The 16,578-nt window shown below is 40.6% G+C and overlaps 2 protein-coding genes across 18 annotated transcripts in view; one reads left to right on the top strand and one right to left on the bottom strand.

Annotated features, from left to right (window-relative positions):
* The first annotated feature begins 13 nt into the window (after nucleotides 1–13).
* LOC310757661 (uncharacterized protein) lies at nucleotides 14–16,575 on the top strand. 16 transcript variants are annotated; one of them, XR_014545360.1, is made up of 5 exons: nucleotides 28–167; nucleotides 340–447; nucleotides 1,167–1,269; nucleotides 16,275–16,348; nucleotides 16,441–16,575. XR_014545360.1 is itself a non-coding variant. In XM_083603165.1 (4 exons), the coding sequence occupies exons 1-4, from the start codon at nucleotides 151–153 to the stop codon at nucleotides 1,653–1,655; spliced, it is 255 nt and encodes an 84-aa protein (XP_083459291.1). In that variant the 5' UTR covers nucleotides 14–150; the 3' UTR covers nucleotides 1,656–3,417. The 16 variants fall into 16 exon arrangements, 8 of the variants coding, with proteins under 8 accessions (XP_083459291.1, XP_083459295.1, XP_083459294.1 ...); XR_014545362.1 differs by lacking the exons at nucleotides 16,275–16,348; nucleotides 16,441–16,575 and adding exons at nucleotides 573–732; nucleotides 1,473–5,012 and having other exon boundaries at nucleotides 62–167; nucleotides 1,167–1,419; XR_014545367.1 differs by lacking the exons at nucleotides 16,275–16,348; nucleotides 16,441–16,575 and adding exons at nucleotides 573–732; nucleotides 1,609–3,417 and having other exon boundaries at nucleotides 62–167; nucleotides 1,167–1,249.
* Nucleotides 3,407–16,578, bottom strand: part of DENND6A (DENN domain containing 6A) — a 28,656-nt gene continuing 15,484 nt past the window's right edge. For both annotated transcript variants that reach the window (XM_083603066.1, XM_083603067.1), the window contains exons 10-20: nucleotides 15,641–15,763; nucleotides 12,959–13,054; nucleotides 11,910–12,004; nucleotides 11,300–11,365; nucleotides 11,141–11,205; nucleotides 10,912–11,001; nucleotides 10,626–10,679; nucleotides 10,435–10,544; nucleotides 9,260–9,362; nucleotides 8,558–8,632; nucleotides 3,407–6,922 (exon numbers count right to left, since the gene is read on the bottom strand). In XM_083603066.1, the coding sequence (XP_083459192.1) occupies nucleotides 6,797–6,922; nucleotides 8,558–8,632; nucleotides 9,260–9,362; nucleotides 10,435–10,544; nucleotides 10,626–10,679; nucleotides 10,912–11,001; nucleotides 11,141–11,205; nucleotides 11,300–11,365; nucleotides 11,910–12,004; nucleotides 12,959–13,054; nucleotides 15,641–15,763 (1,003 nt within the window). In that variant the 3' untranslated portion in view covers nucleotides 3,407–6,796. The remainder of the gene's footprint in view (nucleotides 6,923–8,557; nucleotides 8,633–9,259; nucleotides 9,363–10,434; nucleotides 10,545–10,625; nucleotides 10,680–10,911; nucleotides 11,002–11,140; nucleotides 11,206–11,299; nucleotides 11,366–11,909; nucleotides 12,005–12,958; nucleotides 13,055–15,640; nucleotides 15,764–16,578) is intronic.

Below are 16,578 nucleotides of genomic sequence, written 5' to 3'. Positions count from 1 at the left end.
AGAGAGAGAAAGAGGCGCAGGGAGCGCTGGGAAGTGTAGTAGTCTCCCCCCTCCTTTTTCTTCTTCTATCGGCTTCCCGTCTCTGCAGCAGGGAGTGCTGGGAGTCATTGTCACCGCGTGCTGAGCTTGAGGCCTAGCCCCTTCGTGTGGATGGTTAGAGAGCAAAGGTAGTTGTGGAGCCACCGGCAGCCATAGACCTCATTCTCACAAAGCAGCAAATGCAGTGGTGGCAAACCCAGTCCTGGACTATATCACTTCAGAGTTTGGGGGTGGAAATCGTGTATATTAAAAGCTAGATGTTAGGCGCTTCTGCTTCTCCCTGACACGCTCTATTTCTAGGTGCAGGGAGGAGTCATATGAGACCACTTGTCGCTGGAAGTGGTACAGCAGATTTACCACTGCACCAGCCGCTTGTGAGACTTGTCCAGACTATACTAGAAGGAACTGGTAATGTCTCATTGAATCAAATCCTGGATCCCCAAATCTCTGCTTCCCTCAAAAGTAATTCTTGCTCATCTGGAAGGATTAATGACACAGACACATCCTTTTTTTCTCCTTATATATTTCTGTAGTTAATCATGTTATTTCTCATAAAGCAGAAGACCATAATGATTTTAGATTGCCTACATTTGTGAGAGTGGTGCCTGTTCACCTTTCAACTCAGGATCCTGTTTAATTATTTCCTTGGAATTTTGAAGGAGACATATTCTTACATAATGAAAACAACTCCAGGTAGATGGTCCCCAGATTTATTTGTCTATAAATGATGCTTGTAATGAAAGCAAAGTGGGAAGGGCAACAAGACTTCTCAAATGTTAATAAATGTTTGCTATGAAATATTGCACATCAGTAGTTGTGCTGGATTACAGGTTATTTGGAATTTAATATCTGATATGAGTATATTAATAAATTCTCAACTCCATCTACAAAAAGAAAAATAGCTTCTGCTCAATCCTAATCTGGTTTGTAGCAGAATCACTAGAATGAAGTACTGTACATGATGAGGTCTTGTCACTTGTGTTGCAAGACAGAGGTGTCCTTAAATTGTTTTGCTTTGGATCACTGTTTTGGTATAGGGTATGATATTACAGCAAGGGAAAAGGTCGGCTGGGATGCCTCAGCAAAAATAGATTCATGGTAGTTCTGTTTGATTATTATTCTTGCAGCTGGCAGTTGACAGGTGGAGGCAGAGTTCAAGGCAAGAATGCTGCTACCACAGCACAGAAACACACTTATCATTCCTCTGCAGGTATTGCTCTTCAGTGTCTGGTATGTCCACATAAAAGTTCCCTTCAACTTTTTTAAACACTTTTCTTAATAACTTAATTTTGATAGTTTAAGTTTCATAAAGACTTTAGAAAGGGCCAACTGTTTATTATTGTAAAATAAGTATTTCTTATGTCACCCTTTACCAACCGGGTGTTCTCCCAATGGCTCCCATCAAACACAACAGAAGGTTTATAGATTTGCAGGGACCCTTGTACTAGAGCTATTTGTCATTGATGTGCCAAGAACTCTGCTGATCAAGTCACATGCTTTTTCAGGGCACCCAGACCAAGCATTTTCCACACTGTCTACATCTTTTCCTTTTCTTTTTTTGTACAAAAGGTTGGAACCTTCTTAATGAGGTAAAGGCCTTCTTGAAAATGAGCTGAACAGAATTCCAACTGTCTCACCATGGCCATTGTTCTCAATTAAAAGAGCTTCTTTTGTTCTTTTGCTATATTTTCGTTTTCACTCATGTGCTCATTTACTAAAGGTTCTTTAGCTAAAGCTAGTTCACAGTCAAAAAATATGTGCATTATGAAGATTTTCCTCATTTTTTTTCCACTGCATGGCACATTTATTGGTTCCAAGGATCCCTGTAGGTCATTTCAAGAATTTTTTTCCTTTTTAGTAATAGGCACTTAATTAAAATAATCATAATGGATTGTTATCATGGCATCTTGCTTTTGTGAAAACAGGACTCCCCTCTGTATGGCCCCAAAATCTGCTCCAGAGGGTTAGGGGACTCACTGGGTGCATTGAAGGGCACAAGGCAGAGGAGAAAGAGGAATTCCATTGTGCCCATTAGGACGGCATTGGATCTATCCTAAAAATAGTAAAATGTGTCAACTATTAGTACCTGGACTTCAAAGGTTAAAGCTCAAATAAAATGCAATATGTGTTGGTCTAGATGCACCCTTAAATTAGCAGTAATGGCCTTCTTGCCCTTGCTGATAAATTTAGCCCTGCTGTCTCATAATTTGGCACTATTATCTCTTGGCCTAAGGGCTCATGTTTCACTGTAACGATTCAATTGGTGTTGTTCTACTGATGGAAGGCATCTTTCTGCCATGGACTGGCTAGATGCAGAGGAGTGGCGGGAGGCACCAACTGGAGAGCCCTCAAGGAAACCCTCAGGGAAGAAGACTCGGAGCCAGTGGATTGGTGGTGGGATGACGGTGAATGGTCAGAGAAGAGGGAGCAGACTAAGAGAGGTGTCAGAAGCTGAAGAGGTAACAGGGTTTAGTGAGCAGGAAGAGGCTGTGGCAGAGAGCCAAGGAGTGGGGCCAGGAGACAAGTGAGGCAGGCTGCTGAAGAATCCAGGGAGTCTCCCCTTCCTGCTGTGACCAGCTCACCTCTCCCCTGCTCTCCTAGAACTTGCAGTGAAATGAAGAGGGCAGCGCTATGAGAGACAAGGTGATGGAGCTGTCAGCTGCTGGGGAACGAACCTGGGAAGGAGCCTTAGAAAGCTTTGGGAAGGTGGGGATCTTCAGTCCTTGCAACTGCTTCGTTGGGTCTAGACCTACAGGGAAGGGTTGCTGTGACCACTAGGACTGAGTTGCTTTGTTTCTTTGAATAAAGAGTTATCTTCACCGCCATCAGGTGCTTTATTATTTTATTGATGACCTAGCCAGCTCCTGACACTGTCACGAGTGGAAACGGAAGGGAGAACATAACAGTAGCCTTCTGGATCAGTCCAATGTCCCAGGTAGTCCTGTCTTCACAGCAGCCAACAATATGCTTGTGGGAAACCTGCAAACAGTACTTGAGCACAGGAGCGCTCCCACATCCCTTGCCCAGTGATTTCCAGCAACTGGTATTCAGAAGTATTACAGCCTCCATCTGCCAATGGAGCACCACCAAGTGGATACCGTCTGTCTCTGGTATGGTCCACAAAGAAGGCAAGAAGGGACAGGCAAAGTTGGGGAAGCAGCACAAGACTCGAGGCAGTTGCTGCTGATAAGTAGCATGCACTTTGACCCAATGCTTGCTTCCCCAAGTCTAGTGTCAAAAGTCCCACACAGTTATGCATAGGATTTCAGCCACAGAATTATAAGCAAGAATGAAGTTCTTCATAGTAAGAATTCCACTGGATACATGTTTTTATTTCATGTGGTTTACTGAATAAACACGGACAAAGTTTCTGTAAAAGTGAAATTTATTTGCCTTAAAAAAATACATTTAGAAAATAAGCTAATGTAGCTAGTTCCAATATACTATGCAATGCTCCAGTTAATGAAGATTTAATGGCCGTATTTTAAAAATGCTACTTAATTGTGCAAAACAGTGAGTTAAATATTAATGCAATAGTGGCATAATTGTCGAAGTCCTCTTTTATACATGTTATTCTCAACTTCTGATTTGGAATTCATGTAAGTGAATATTAAAAATACATCTCCTTAAAAATACAGAGGGTAGTGTATAGCTAAAATTAAAGACTCTAAACAATGGTACAAAATGTCATAGAAAGGCAGTCTTTTTCCTACAACGGGCCTGAAATAAATGAATAAAATGTGGTGGAGTATTGATCATCATTAAATCTTGACCCAGCTGTTGCATTTCTGCTCCTAATGGTAACATACCACAATATACTGGTAACAAACTCCTATGTTCTTGTGTTCAAAAAAAAGTTATGCATCTAGCAAGAATAATTTATTACAATGAGAAATGGCTCATTATGCATATATTTATAGTATATACATTAACCCTCTTCAGGTATTCTATTTCTCTGTAAAAGTAAGTGGAGTGGAGAGAAATGCACTAAATGTGTACTACCCAGAAGCTGGGAGCCTCCTGTACTTGTGAAAGGTCTCAAGATTTTTGAACCCCCAATTTAAAATCACACAGGAAGCATCCACAAGCCCAGAAGGGCTCCCAGCTTCAGATGTTTGTTCTCCAGCTCATGGAGGTTGAACTCAGCATACTTGTCCACACTTGTCTGTTGCTTTTACCTGTGGACAGAATACTTGAAGGTTATTGTTATAGCAGGGAATCACAAAAGGCTTCCCTAGAGAAACAGGAGATTAAAATCAGCCTCTTCTTACATAACCACATTCTTTGAAGGCAGTTAAAGTTAAGTATTATGACATGATAGCAAAGCACCTAATGCACTTAACAAAATTGGGACGGACATTGATTTGATGCAAGTTAGTATTCCTGTTGCTATTTAACTGACATACTTTGGTGTAAATGATCATCACCCCAACCCATCAAGGGCAATCCACACACACAAAGTGGTTTTTGCACATGATCAGCCCCATGTGTGCATAATGGTGCTGGAAAAGATAAAGCCCTAACATGGGGCCGGGGAGGTGAGGTAGCTCTCTCTAACCACCACCATACAAAGAAGGCTGCGGCTGTCCTCAAGGCACTCTCATCTCCCCATTCGTGCGTGGGCATGAGGAAATAAGAGGCATTTAGTTCAGCAGCCTGGTCTATGTGCAACAAACTCCGCAACACATTCAATGTGTATTTTCTGGAATGGCCATTATGCAAAGTTTCTGTTAATCAACCTTTGCCATTTTAATCTTTGTGCCACAATTTAAAATTTAGACTTATGTTAGGAAGCTTAAGACTTTAGACAAGAAGCACCCACTTAATTTTAATTGTTTTCTTTTTTTAAGGGGGGCACCACTAGTTTTATATTCTAGAAACAGATCTGTGACCTGATAGGTAGTAAATTCACTATTACACACTGTAATCTCAAGTCATTTGATTCAGATGTCTCAGAGCTGATGTGAGAGGGAGGTGCTCCTCTTCCCTGGGCTTCCATGTTCCTTTCCATAGTTTAAAATAAACTTGAGCTGCTGTAATATCTGAACTGCGTAGACTATGGTTACCTCTAATCACACTGCCTCAAAACTAAGAATGAATCGGGTTTCAGTCCTGTGTGGGGACACAGTCGAAGTGGATTAAAAAAGCAATGTTTAGTTTCAGTTTTGTTGTTTAAAAAGCTCAATTCCCCACCTGTTTTTTCAAATGTGAAATTCAGTTTTAAAAATGTAAATATGAAGTCTAAAATACCAACTAGGTTAATATTAAATAACCTCAATATAAGCATGTTGGCTCTAAAAGTTACACTGTAAACTGAATATATTCATATACAGTACCAGATCCATTGAATTAAAGGAGGCTTTTCTATGTATGAAGAACTAATTGGATAATTTATCAGATATTAATATTTACATTCCACCTACACTTTGCCAAGTTACTTCTGTTGTATCAGTCATGGGCATTTCAGTTTTGATTGCTACTTTTGTTTGATTCTGTGAGGCTAGGGCTTGGCAAAAGCATAGCGAAGCAGAAAGGAGCAACGCTGGAGAGAAGAGAAGACAATTGTCCAGTGTTCAGTTTCCTATACTCCCAAACTTAACCTCACAAACTGTCATGGGTGCCAAGTGCAAGAAAGAATCTACATGCAAATATTTTAAAAGGTTGAAGAAGGAAAGCACACAAAATATATGTAGTGAGGCAAAAGGCCTGGTTACAAGAATGAAACAGTATAAATACTAATTTAGTTATTAATTAGTAGGGTCCCAGTGGTGAGATTTGCACCATTATTTAGGAAATAATAAGATTTATCCATGAGAATGATTTAAACCAGCCTTTTTTTTCTTGCTGATTTAAACTGGGATTTGTACTGCCTTGATTTAAAATCAATACACCCTGCAAACTATGATAAGCAGTAACCCGAGTTTTCCCAGTTGAAATACTAGAGCAGGCTCCAATTATTGTAATTAGGAATGTGGGGAGAATATACATGGACCTAACAGAAGGAAAATGGAGGAGTGTCCAAGACTACAGGGATGATCCCAATTGTTAAACCAGTGTGAGAGCCAGGGTGGTGTACTAGTGGTTAGTAATGGACTAGGACTGGAAAAACCTGGGGTCAAATGTTCACTCAGCAATGACTCTCACTGACCCTCAAGCAGTCACTATCTTTCAGCCCAGTCTACTTCAAAAGGTTGCTGTGAGGGTAAAAGGGTGGGGAATCATATACAGCTCATTGTAGGAAAGGCAGGATATAAATTGAATAAATGAATTCAGGTTTGGCCATCAGCTCTGTAATAACTGAACTGAATTATAATATTTAGTAGACTAGCATTTGAGATCTTAAGAGGAAGTAAAATATCAAGACGAAGTTCTCACTGGACAGCTACTAGTTATTCCATTAAGTGTGATAGTCCATTGAAACCAACAGGAATATTGCTTCCCCTGAGTTTAATACAATTGGGCAGATCACCACCCATTTAAGAAGCTCTGCAGTGTCTGCACTGCATTGTGGAAGTTTAAGATGCATGCAGATGTTCAGTAAGAGCACTTAATTTTAAACGTATGCAAATAAAAAAATAAAAAAAATCAGTTCCTTCCATATTCAAGTTGAACCTAAGGGGCTGCTTAAAATGTTTTAAGTATTAACACGGTCTGTTTCCAGTACCATATACTTTGCATGTCCACTGTTCTTTGCAAGTGCCTTTACACCTTTCAAATGTGCGATGTGGTACATATGGCTGCATAAAAGTCCAGTTAGTCACGTTGAGCCCGTTTTGATGAGTATACCCTGTAAATCTTCTGGCAGTGCAAGAATAATTGAATCAATGTGCATCTGTAACTTTTCCACAGTGCCTGGTTTCACAGGTAAGTTTTCTCCATCAGCCTATAACCACAGAAATTGCAATTAAAAACCCATGGTCATCTTAAAAGAATCCATAAGAAGTCAGCATTTATGAAAACAAGCATGACAGAAGAATCAGGAAAATACACACATTGGCGAAATATTAGTGCAAGCATCCAAAAAGAGACATGAAGTGGCTCATGTGTAATTGAGACTAAAAGGGCCTCAGTACATTCAGGATTCATACAAATTGAGCTCACTGTAGCTGGAACCTTCTCTTGGGGCATACCCTTGGCTGCCATCTGTTGATTTGGCTTTTTGTTTACAGATAAGCTTTCATTATTCTTCCAGTTTTTAAAGGAGAATTTGCATATAGAAGGTCACAGGTTCAATCCCTGGCATGTCCAGGTAGGGCTAGGGAAAGATTCCTCTGAAATGCTGCAGAACCACAGCTGGTCAGTGTGCTAGACAGACCAATGAGCTAGACAGACCAATGGTCCGACTTGACATAAGGAAATTTCCTATGTTCTTATTTAAAATCAACCTTTGGTTGAAGTGGTCTCTCACACTGAACAGAAGTGATAGCAGATTTAAATAAAATTTAATGGAAAACACAGCTACCAAGTATTCTCTAAGATGGTTTGTAAATGCAGTTCTCTTCAGTAACTACATGCGACCACCAGAGGGATTTACTATCAAGAAAGCATATTCTGCAAGCAACTTTCTTCAATCTCAAGTAAAAGCTGCAGGTAGGGAAGTGTTGGAAGTATAGTAATGATGTACCTTTATAATGCAAGCCACCAAAGGAATGGCTACCTAGATCTGCTGGAAAGCAACAAGTGTGCCCATGGAGAACATGCAAGGAAGCCGCCTCAAAAAGGGGGGCTTAAGTAGACACATGACAAAGCCAGCAATAAAAAGGGAGTAACAGGGCTAAATAAGAGAGAGAATGAACCTAGGATATGGACTATTGCAACCCACATCCTTCTAATCTAGCCAAGAAACTCAGCAGAGAAAGCTTATCGGTGCTCAACCTGCTACCTCCCACCCTTTTCTGGTCAGGAGTGGAAAGCATGCACAGTAAACGATGGCTGTGTGCTGGATTTCCCTAGAATCACTTTGGCCGCTGTGCAGGTTTTCTTCTGATAAGAAGGGGAAGAACATTCACGTTAAATGTTTTCTGACAGAGGGGGTTGTAGTATCTTAATTATAAGCTATTTCCATTGCCCAGTTAAGACAGAAGTCAAGTTAAGACTAGCTCTTCCCATAGGACTGAGAATCTGCTCTAGAGGTCTCCTGAGTATCCTTGTGATTAAAGATGAAGAATTATGTTGGGCCTTTAGAGAGGCTTGATAATCATGCTCTGTAGCTTTGTCCTTTCTCCTAGAGAAACCAAATAATGGAGCTTCTTTAAAATCACTACTCTTCCCCCTAATAATAGTACTCAAAAAATGAGGCGATTGAGCATTGCAGCAGGTCTTAGGGACAGGTCCAGTACGACAAGTACAAGCTAAGCAATGAGACTGTGGGGGAGATGGAAACCTCTCATTAGTGAATTCAAGCTCTGATGGAGTAGATGATACTTGACTAGACTAATAAGAATGAAACATAACACAAAGTACTGATAATGGACGAATAGTACGTTGAATACATTTACCCACCAATTTGTCTACCTACCACTTTATCCTTTAATTTCAAAACTAAATCCACTGTTTCCACTTCAGTATGCTTCTGACTCCAGAAAAGCAAATCCTATCAGAAGAATATGTTCAAAAATCAGATTCAGTTAATTTCTTTACAATGAAAGCATGGGGGGGGCTTTTATCATTGGAGCTTTAGGAAATGTCTTAAATGCCCACTTTATTGAGTGGTAGCCCCTGTACCTAAGGCAGTGCTGATCTCCCAAGGGTCCCTTGACTTTGGAGAGGATTTCAGAGGGCACAAAGAACTCAAGTTAGAAGACAGCAGCTGAAAAGACCCAATGTACATAAGGGAGAATATGCATAGCCCTTTGGATCCCAGCCATTAACAAATGCTACTCTAATCAGGGCTTATCCACACTTCCTCTTGTTCCACTACTTTCCCCCAGGGGAAGCTGCTCCTTAGTGCTCCATCGGAGCAAACAGGTATTTGGGTTTTCTCCAGCTTGCTGTTTGCTCATAATTTAGAGCTAAATAGTAGGTTTTTCCTAGGAAAGGAGTAGGGCAAGGGGAAAACTGCTTGGGGCCCATGCTTTCTAGGCACATGGCAAATGAAAAGTGTGGAAATGCCCTCACTGGCCATACCATTTAAATTGGGGTTTCAAGGACAAATTATGCTTTTTATTTCTACAAAGAAGACAAGGAAGAAAAAGCTTAAAGCAAAGCAGTTTTTCCTGACCTCATTACATAGCGCTTCTAAGTGCAATGCCTCCAGCTTCTGTGTCATTTCTTTCCGCCGAGTCCTGAACCAGCCGTCAAAGTTGTACGATTTCAAAAAATGCCTTTAAGACAAAGGGGAAATTAGTTCTACTAGTGGAACAAGGTGACACTCCGAAATCAAAGTTACAAGATTGCTCTGCCAAGCATATGGCTAGAGGTTGACATAACGTACTTTCAAAAAGCTTTCGACAAGGTATCTCGCTAAAGACTCCTGAGTGAGGTTAACAGTTATGGAAAAAGAGGAGCGGTTCACTTAGGGATCAGGTGTTTGTGAAGTAGGCAGCAGAGAGTAGGTTTAAATGGACAGTTCTCTGAATGGGGGAGTGTTATTGGGTTGTTGTTTTTATTCTGATTTATATGTTGTTATGTTTTCTGTGAACCGCCCTGAGACCTCCGGGTATAGGGTGGTATATAAACTCAATAAATAATAATAATGTAGAAAGTGGAGTCCCCAAAAGGACCTCTGCAAACTGAGTGAATTGGGTGGTAAAATAACAAATGTAACACAATGTAAACAAGTGTAAAATGATGCACAGCACTACAACAAATTTTTTCACATACTGTATATGCTCAGGGGTTCTGAAATGGTGGTGATTTACCAGCAACAACACCTTGGGGTTGACCCAGCAGTTGGGAAAAAAAAGATTAAATCCATGCTATGTCATGCATCTATCACTATCATAATGCCATTATACAAATCTATAGTGCGACCACACTTGGAATACTGTATACTGTTCTTCTTGCTTCAGCTCAAAAAGGTTTCTTTATTATTTCATTTATAAACTGCTTCCCACAAAACAAGCAATTTAAAAACAAACAATACATAAGGCTTTGTACATCAGTACTAACACTTTGAACTTAGCCTGGTAGCCAACTGTTGATCAATTAGTCATGAAAATCCACTGATATATAAGACTCTACTAATGTGAACAACAAGTTAAACATATTTATAAATTCCTGTAAGAGAAAAGGGGCAACAACCATAACATTATTTTACAAAGTAGTTCAATTAGCATTAGAGGCAAGGGTTGTTTGTTGTTGTTGTTTTGCTGCTTCCAAAATATTTTTAACATGAAATTTGGATGTCTCTCAGGCTGTAATCTTAGCAATAGTCAAGGTATAAAACAGAATTACCTGTAGAGTCCTATCCAGTCTCCTTTTAATCTAGAGGTGAGCTGAGGCCCTGCTTTCTCAAGAGTTTTCATAAATTCCTCTTGGTTGAATGGCTTCAACTGTGGCGGGCTCTATGAGAGAAACACAGCTATAAGCACAGAAGCCGGCAGCTATTCACAAAATGAATATTTAGGTTATCAATGAATTTTCACCTTCCAAGGTGATATGCTCTTTTGCAGAGGCATCAGACTTGCTACGTATCGTTCCTAGAACAACAAATAGATGCAAAAATAATGATGTTGAATCTCTGCGTTTGGCAAATCCATATTATTACATTTCTTAAGCATTTTCTGATAGCTGTTCAAAAGCTGGCCTCAGAACCCACTGAGACTACTCTTCAGATTATTAACTTTATTTTAGCTTCTTAAAGGTTTAGATTACAAAGCCTTGGTTATGTTCATTGTTCAGTATAGAAATGTCATAGACATAGCAGCTTACTAGAGGAATAATGAAGCTCTGGGTCAGTTCCAAAAAATAACGACGAAGGATTATGCTTTGAGCTTCTCCGGGACGCTTCTGCTGTACTCCCTAAAAAAGGCAATCACAGTCAACGAGGAGAACCTCAAGCTATAGCAATACCAATACACTGTTGATAAGGGTATCTAATATTTAACAGACTTGATACTATGAGTGCATTCATATAGTTCAACTACAAGTCTAAAATTACCTTTTGTAACTGCTTGATGATTTCTTCATCTCTGTTCAAGTATGACTTATAAGATGTATAAACACCTATGGGGGGGAAAACAACCACCATGGGATTGTCCTCTGGTTTTGGCCCATAACAATATTCTGCAAATAGTAGGTTATAGTGATGAAACATTACCAGGCTTAGAATCCAAAGTCTTTAAGTTCTTTAGCTTTTTCACTTTCACCTGCTTTGGTACTTCACCTGCCAAAATGAAGGAAGAGACACTGTGAGTATAATCACTCAGATACTAAGATCTGAAGAGCCCTGGGCATGTTCATCCAAGAGGTTGTTGCACATCTTTTGGTGTAAGCATGTAAAACATAAGTTTAATACAATTTTGTAAACGGCCAAGCTTACAAAATATTTTCATAGATGAAAACATAAATATTCAGCTTGATGCAGAGTTTTGTTGGTTTAAATGTACACTTCATCACATTTCAAAGAAGTTGGAAATACATTATGAAAGATATTACTTTGCATATTTTTTCCTATCACTACTTATTCCACTACCTATTCCAGTTCAGTTTTTGCAAAGTCTAATCTATAAAGTGACTTGAGTCAACTGAAGAGGCAAAACCAGCCTATAGATTTTCATTAAATCGAAACCACCTCTCTACTCCTTAACAATAATGCCCCTATTATTTCATATTTTGTTCACATTTAACTAAGCTAAAGGAGGAAAGACAGTAACTTGTAATACTCTGTACACTGCAGAAGAAATCTTCAGTCAATTAAAAAAAATTACCTGACAGTTTAATATCTCCTATTCGGATGATGTGTGGCCAGTGTTGCAGTGTTTTAGCAAAAAATGGATTCGTCACTCCCAATATGACAGAAGGCCTGAAATATGGAAGATTATCAATAAGATCAATAACCTCCGCATAGATTTAAAGTAACCACATTCCAGAGAAGCAGTCTGGATAGTCTGTTGTAGAAAACACCAATAGTAGCCTTCTGATGAACTGAAGACTAAGGCTTGGATCTACAGTAGCCTTTCCATGAAGAGGAAAGCTCCTTTCATTGGTGCAAGGGGGAAGAGGAAGGACTAATTAATTAATTTTCATTAATTTCAATAGGTCTACTCTGCATAAAACTAGTTGAATGTCACCCATACATAGGAATTCTGGTACACCATATAGGATCTTTTTTTTTTTTAAGCAGGTCCCTAACTGCAAATTTATTTATTTTAAATAATATATAATCATTTGACAATTATTAACAGTAATCAACAAAGCTGCTCAAGAGGAAAAAAACCCTTTAGGTCCACAATATTCTACAAGAAAATATGACATAATGTAAAATTACAATGCTTCTTTTAAAAAAGACAAAACATACTTGAATCTGTTTTTATGGGAGGCCATTATTTTCTTGACAATATTGTGTTAAGGGGCAACCTGTTTTCCCAGAATTTATTTCTAGAGTCCCTTGCAATTCTCACTCTTAGGTGTTATTTTTCCTATTATTGCCATATAGGATCTTACTGGATTTAAGAAATGTTTATTCTGATTAGGAGGATGTCTTGACAGTCCTGTAATCAGAATTTGTATTAGTACAAGCTGAAACTCTATATACTGGAATATATCAAAACATCAGCTGCTTTCTATTTTCCATCTCTCAACACGAGACTCCATTAAAACAGTTGACTGTGGCCTGCACTGTTAGAAAACTGAAGGGCAGGGCTTTTGTTAAAGCTTCCTAGGCTAAGGTCCCTAGTCTACACGGATCCTTTAAAGTCAAGAGTTATGATTAAATGATGAGTCTAAATATCAAAACTGTATAATCCATTTTACTTACGGGGTCTGCGTACGAGTGGTATATTCTTTGAATTCACTGTCATGTATTGTAAAATAAGGCCTAAAATCACTATAGTACTTCAGGGGTGAGATACAGCTGTGAAACAGACACACAGAAGAAAAGTGTGTGAGTGGAAAGAGAGAGATTATTATAAATTTACTCTATAAATCATCAATTGGAGACAGGGTCTTTTCCATGATTTTGGAACATCCCCTACCCAGGGATGTCAGCTTGGTGTTGACATTGTCCATTAGATGAAAAAGAAAGAAACTCTCTTGGGTTCTTACAGATAAATTTTGCTACATTGTTGCTATTTTACTACTGTCTTTCAAAATACATGCTACTGAACTGTTACCCTTATCCTAATAGAGAACATATTTTCCAAATGTAGATCCTTATGTGGCCAAAATAGCATACTAGTTAGAAGTATCAGCAGAGTAAATGAGTGCTGGGGGAAGGGATGAATGGAGTGTCAAAGAAAAAAGCACAGCTGGTTCGCTGAAACCCTGAACAGGAACTCTCCACACTAAAACATTTTGTCCTGAGTCCCACTTGCTATTAATTTGATTCTATTTTCGAAGTGTTTGTAAGCTGCTTCGAACACTTCACTTATTTTATACACTTCACTTATTTTAAAGTGAAGTACAGTGGTACCTCTGGTTATTCATGCTTCTGGTTACACACGCTTCAGGTTATGAACTCCGCTAACCCGGAAGTAGCTGCTCCTGGTTGCAAACTTTGCCCCAGGATGTGAGCAGAAATCGTGCACCAGAGGGAGACCCCATTAGCGAAAGCACACCTCGGGTTAAGAACGGTTTCGGGTTAAGAACGGACCTCCGGAACGAATTAAGTCCGTAACCAGAGGTACCACTGTACTTTAAAATAAAGGTACCGTATTTTTCGCTCTATAACACGCACCCGACCATAACACGCACATAGTTTTTAGAGGAGGAAAATCCGTAGGCATGCCACCCGTAGGCATTTCCTCCATAACACGCACAGACATTTCCCCTTACTTTCAAGGAGGAAAAAAGTGAGTGTTATGGTGCAAAAAATACGGTATTTGTTTAAAATTAAAAAGACATCAACAAAATTTTTAGGGGATTAACTCCAAGTCTCCACCACTTGAAGTTATGGTAATCTGTCCTATTGGTTTCAGAGAGGCTTAAGCCCCGGTACATGGGGTCAGTTCCATCCAATACTGGTGGTGAAACACAACCCATGTCCTTCTGACATCCAGTTGTGTCTATCCACAGGGAGAACACATTTCTGCTTGCACAACAGTACTGTATTTTTCGTCCCATAGGACGCTCCGTCCCATAGGACACACCTAGTTTTTTTGGGGGGGGGGAAATAAAGGAAATTTTTTTTCCTTTATTTCCCCCTCCCAAAAGCAGGTCGGGGAAACCTAACCAGGTCGAGGAACAGCGGGATGGCGGCGCTGCGCCTCCCTGCTGTCCCCCAAGCTTGTGGGGCTGGCCGATGTCTGCCCGGCGCGAGGGGTGCTCTGCTTCAGGGCGCCTCGCCCGCCGGGCGGCAGGCTGCTATCCGCAGCGTGGGGAGCCCTGCGGGGAACTCCTGCAGGGCTCCCCACGCTGCGGATGTGTTCCCGAAGCGCCGGGCGCTCTGCTTTCAGGGCGCCTGACGCTCCGGGAAGCAGGCTGCTATCCGCAGCCTAGACATCCCTGCGGGCTGCCTAGGCTGAGGATGTCTTCCTGAAGCCTGGAGAGCGAGAGGGGTCGGTGGGCACTGACCCCTCTCGCTCTCCACGCTTCAGCGAAAGCCTGCATTCGCCCCATAGGACGCACCCAGATTTCCCCTTCATTTTTGGAGGGGGAAAAGTGCATCTTATAGGGCGGAAAATACGGTACTTCCTTACTCATGTAGACACCTCCAATGCCCCATAAATCTGGTCTGGAGGGTTGGGGAATGCTCAAGAAGAAGAGTTTGGATTTGATATCCCACCTTTCACTCCCCTTCAGGAGTCTCAAAGTGGCTAACATTCTCCTTTCCCTTCCTCCCCCACAACAAACACTCTGTGAGGTGAGCGGGGCTGAGAGACTTCAAAGAAGTGTGACTGGCCCAAGGTCACCCAGCAGCTGCATGTGGAGGAGCAGAGACGCGAACCCGGTTCCCCAGATTATGAGACTACCGCTCTTAACCACTACACCACTTTGGGGGCACACATGGAGGAAAGTCCAGCACTTCCAATCACACAATGTTGGATATCACTCATTATTTTGTAGCATTTGATAATATTAACTTCTTAGAAAAAATCACTGTAATTATTATTTAATCCACATTCCATGCTTAAAAGATAATGCAAATTACATCAGCTTGTGCAAGTAGGGTAGCAGGTGTTTCCTGAAGGTTTGGGGTTTGCACAATTTGTGGTTTTCTTTTAAGTGCCTTGGAAAACAAGAACCATTCTGGGTCACTAAAAAGGCAGAGGGTGAGGCTGGAAGCTCTGCGAAGACTCTTCTCAGACTATCAGCAATAACCCCCCCCCCCCAAAGTATTACGGTTTTGCATGCTTTTCAAAACTTTTCTTCAGTTTTGCAGGGGTGTTGTCATTTTTAATGAAAACCAAGCCATTCCTAGGATTCTGCTAGAGCCTTCACATTCTGTGACTCATGGTGAGATCACAGTCATGCAGCTTTTTCGACTCCTCCATATGTTTACCTTACAAGTGCCAAAACGGTTTCTGAAGACTCCGATGGTGATGGTGCCATGACAACAAGCGGTTCCCCTAACAACACGAGCTCCCATAGCATCTGGATGTGAAAGAACACTGGCGAGAAACATCTGAAACAGATTTACAAGAATAGTCTTTTCTTCTTCTTCATTTTCTCTCTAGTTATAGCAGAGAGAGCGGGAGCAAAGAAAAAGAAAAGCAAAAAAAGAGAGGCGGGGAGAAACATGCAACTGAAAATGTGACCTTGGCTCACAACCATCTTGAGAGTCTTAGATATGCCTGGCCGTTGAGGCTTATTGAAGGGTGTAAAAAGTGAGGAACAGGAAAGCCGCAAATATGAAGTGTGGATAGATCTACAGCCAGAGGCCATACAACTACAGCTGTCCAGCTTTGGCCAGGTTATGTGGTGGCCAAATACATAATTATTACACTGTGTTGCACCTGCTATAAAGAGAGCATAAAGGTGCTAAGATATTTGGACAGGGCTGCAGGAGCGTGGCCCAGCGGCAAGAAGAATATGAGTACTTTCTCCCTTACACTCTTGCAAACTGTATCCCTGAGAAATGGCAGAGCTTATATTAAAGGAGTAATGAAAATCTGTGTTCTCAATGCACTCAACAGAGAGACTGAAAACACCAACATAACATGTCTCCTCAGAAATAAGCCCCACCGGATTAAATGAGACTTACTCCCAGGTAAGTGTATACATATTTGTAGGCATATTAATAATACAGTTAAATTAATTGCCACAACGTTTATAAACAATCCCTCCTTTTGTATGCTCTAGATTACCAACAACGCCTCGCTTATGCTCAATATCCATTTGCTAGGCAGTGATTAAAACCCACAGTGTTTGAAACTCTCTTTGATGGGGTATGACAGCTTCAGGACTTCAGAAAGATTAAGCCAATATGCCTTTCAGTTT

This window comes from Podarcis filfolensis, assembly GCF_964270895.1.
Source record: "Podarcis filfolensis genome assembly, chromosome: 2".
NCBI classification, from domain to species: Eukaryota; Metazoa; Chordata; class Lepidosauria; order Squamata; family Lacertidae; genus Podarcis; species Podarcis filfolensis.
Note: the sequence above shows the minus strand (reverse complement) of the source record. Positions and strands in the feature narration are given on the sequence as shown.

What these genes read in the sequence shown, in the direction of transcription:
- LOC310757661 (XM_083603163.1), top strand. An exon ending in GACTATACTAGAAGGAACTG is followed by an intron (nt 448 to 1,166) that starts GTAATGTCTCAT and finishes TTATTCTTGCAG; the next exon opens with CTGGCAGTTGACAGGTGGAG. An exon ending in CACTTATCATTCCTCTGCAG is followed by an intron (nt 1,250 to 2,349) that starts GTATTGCTCTTC and finishes TGGACTGGCTAG; the next exon opens with ATGCAGAGGAGTGGCGGGAG.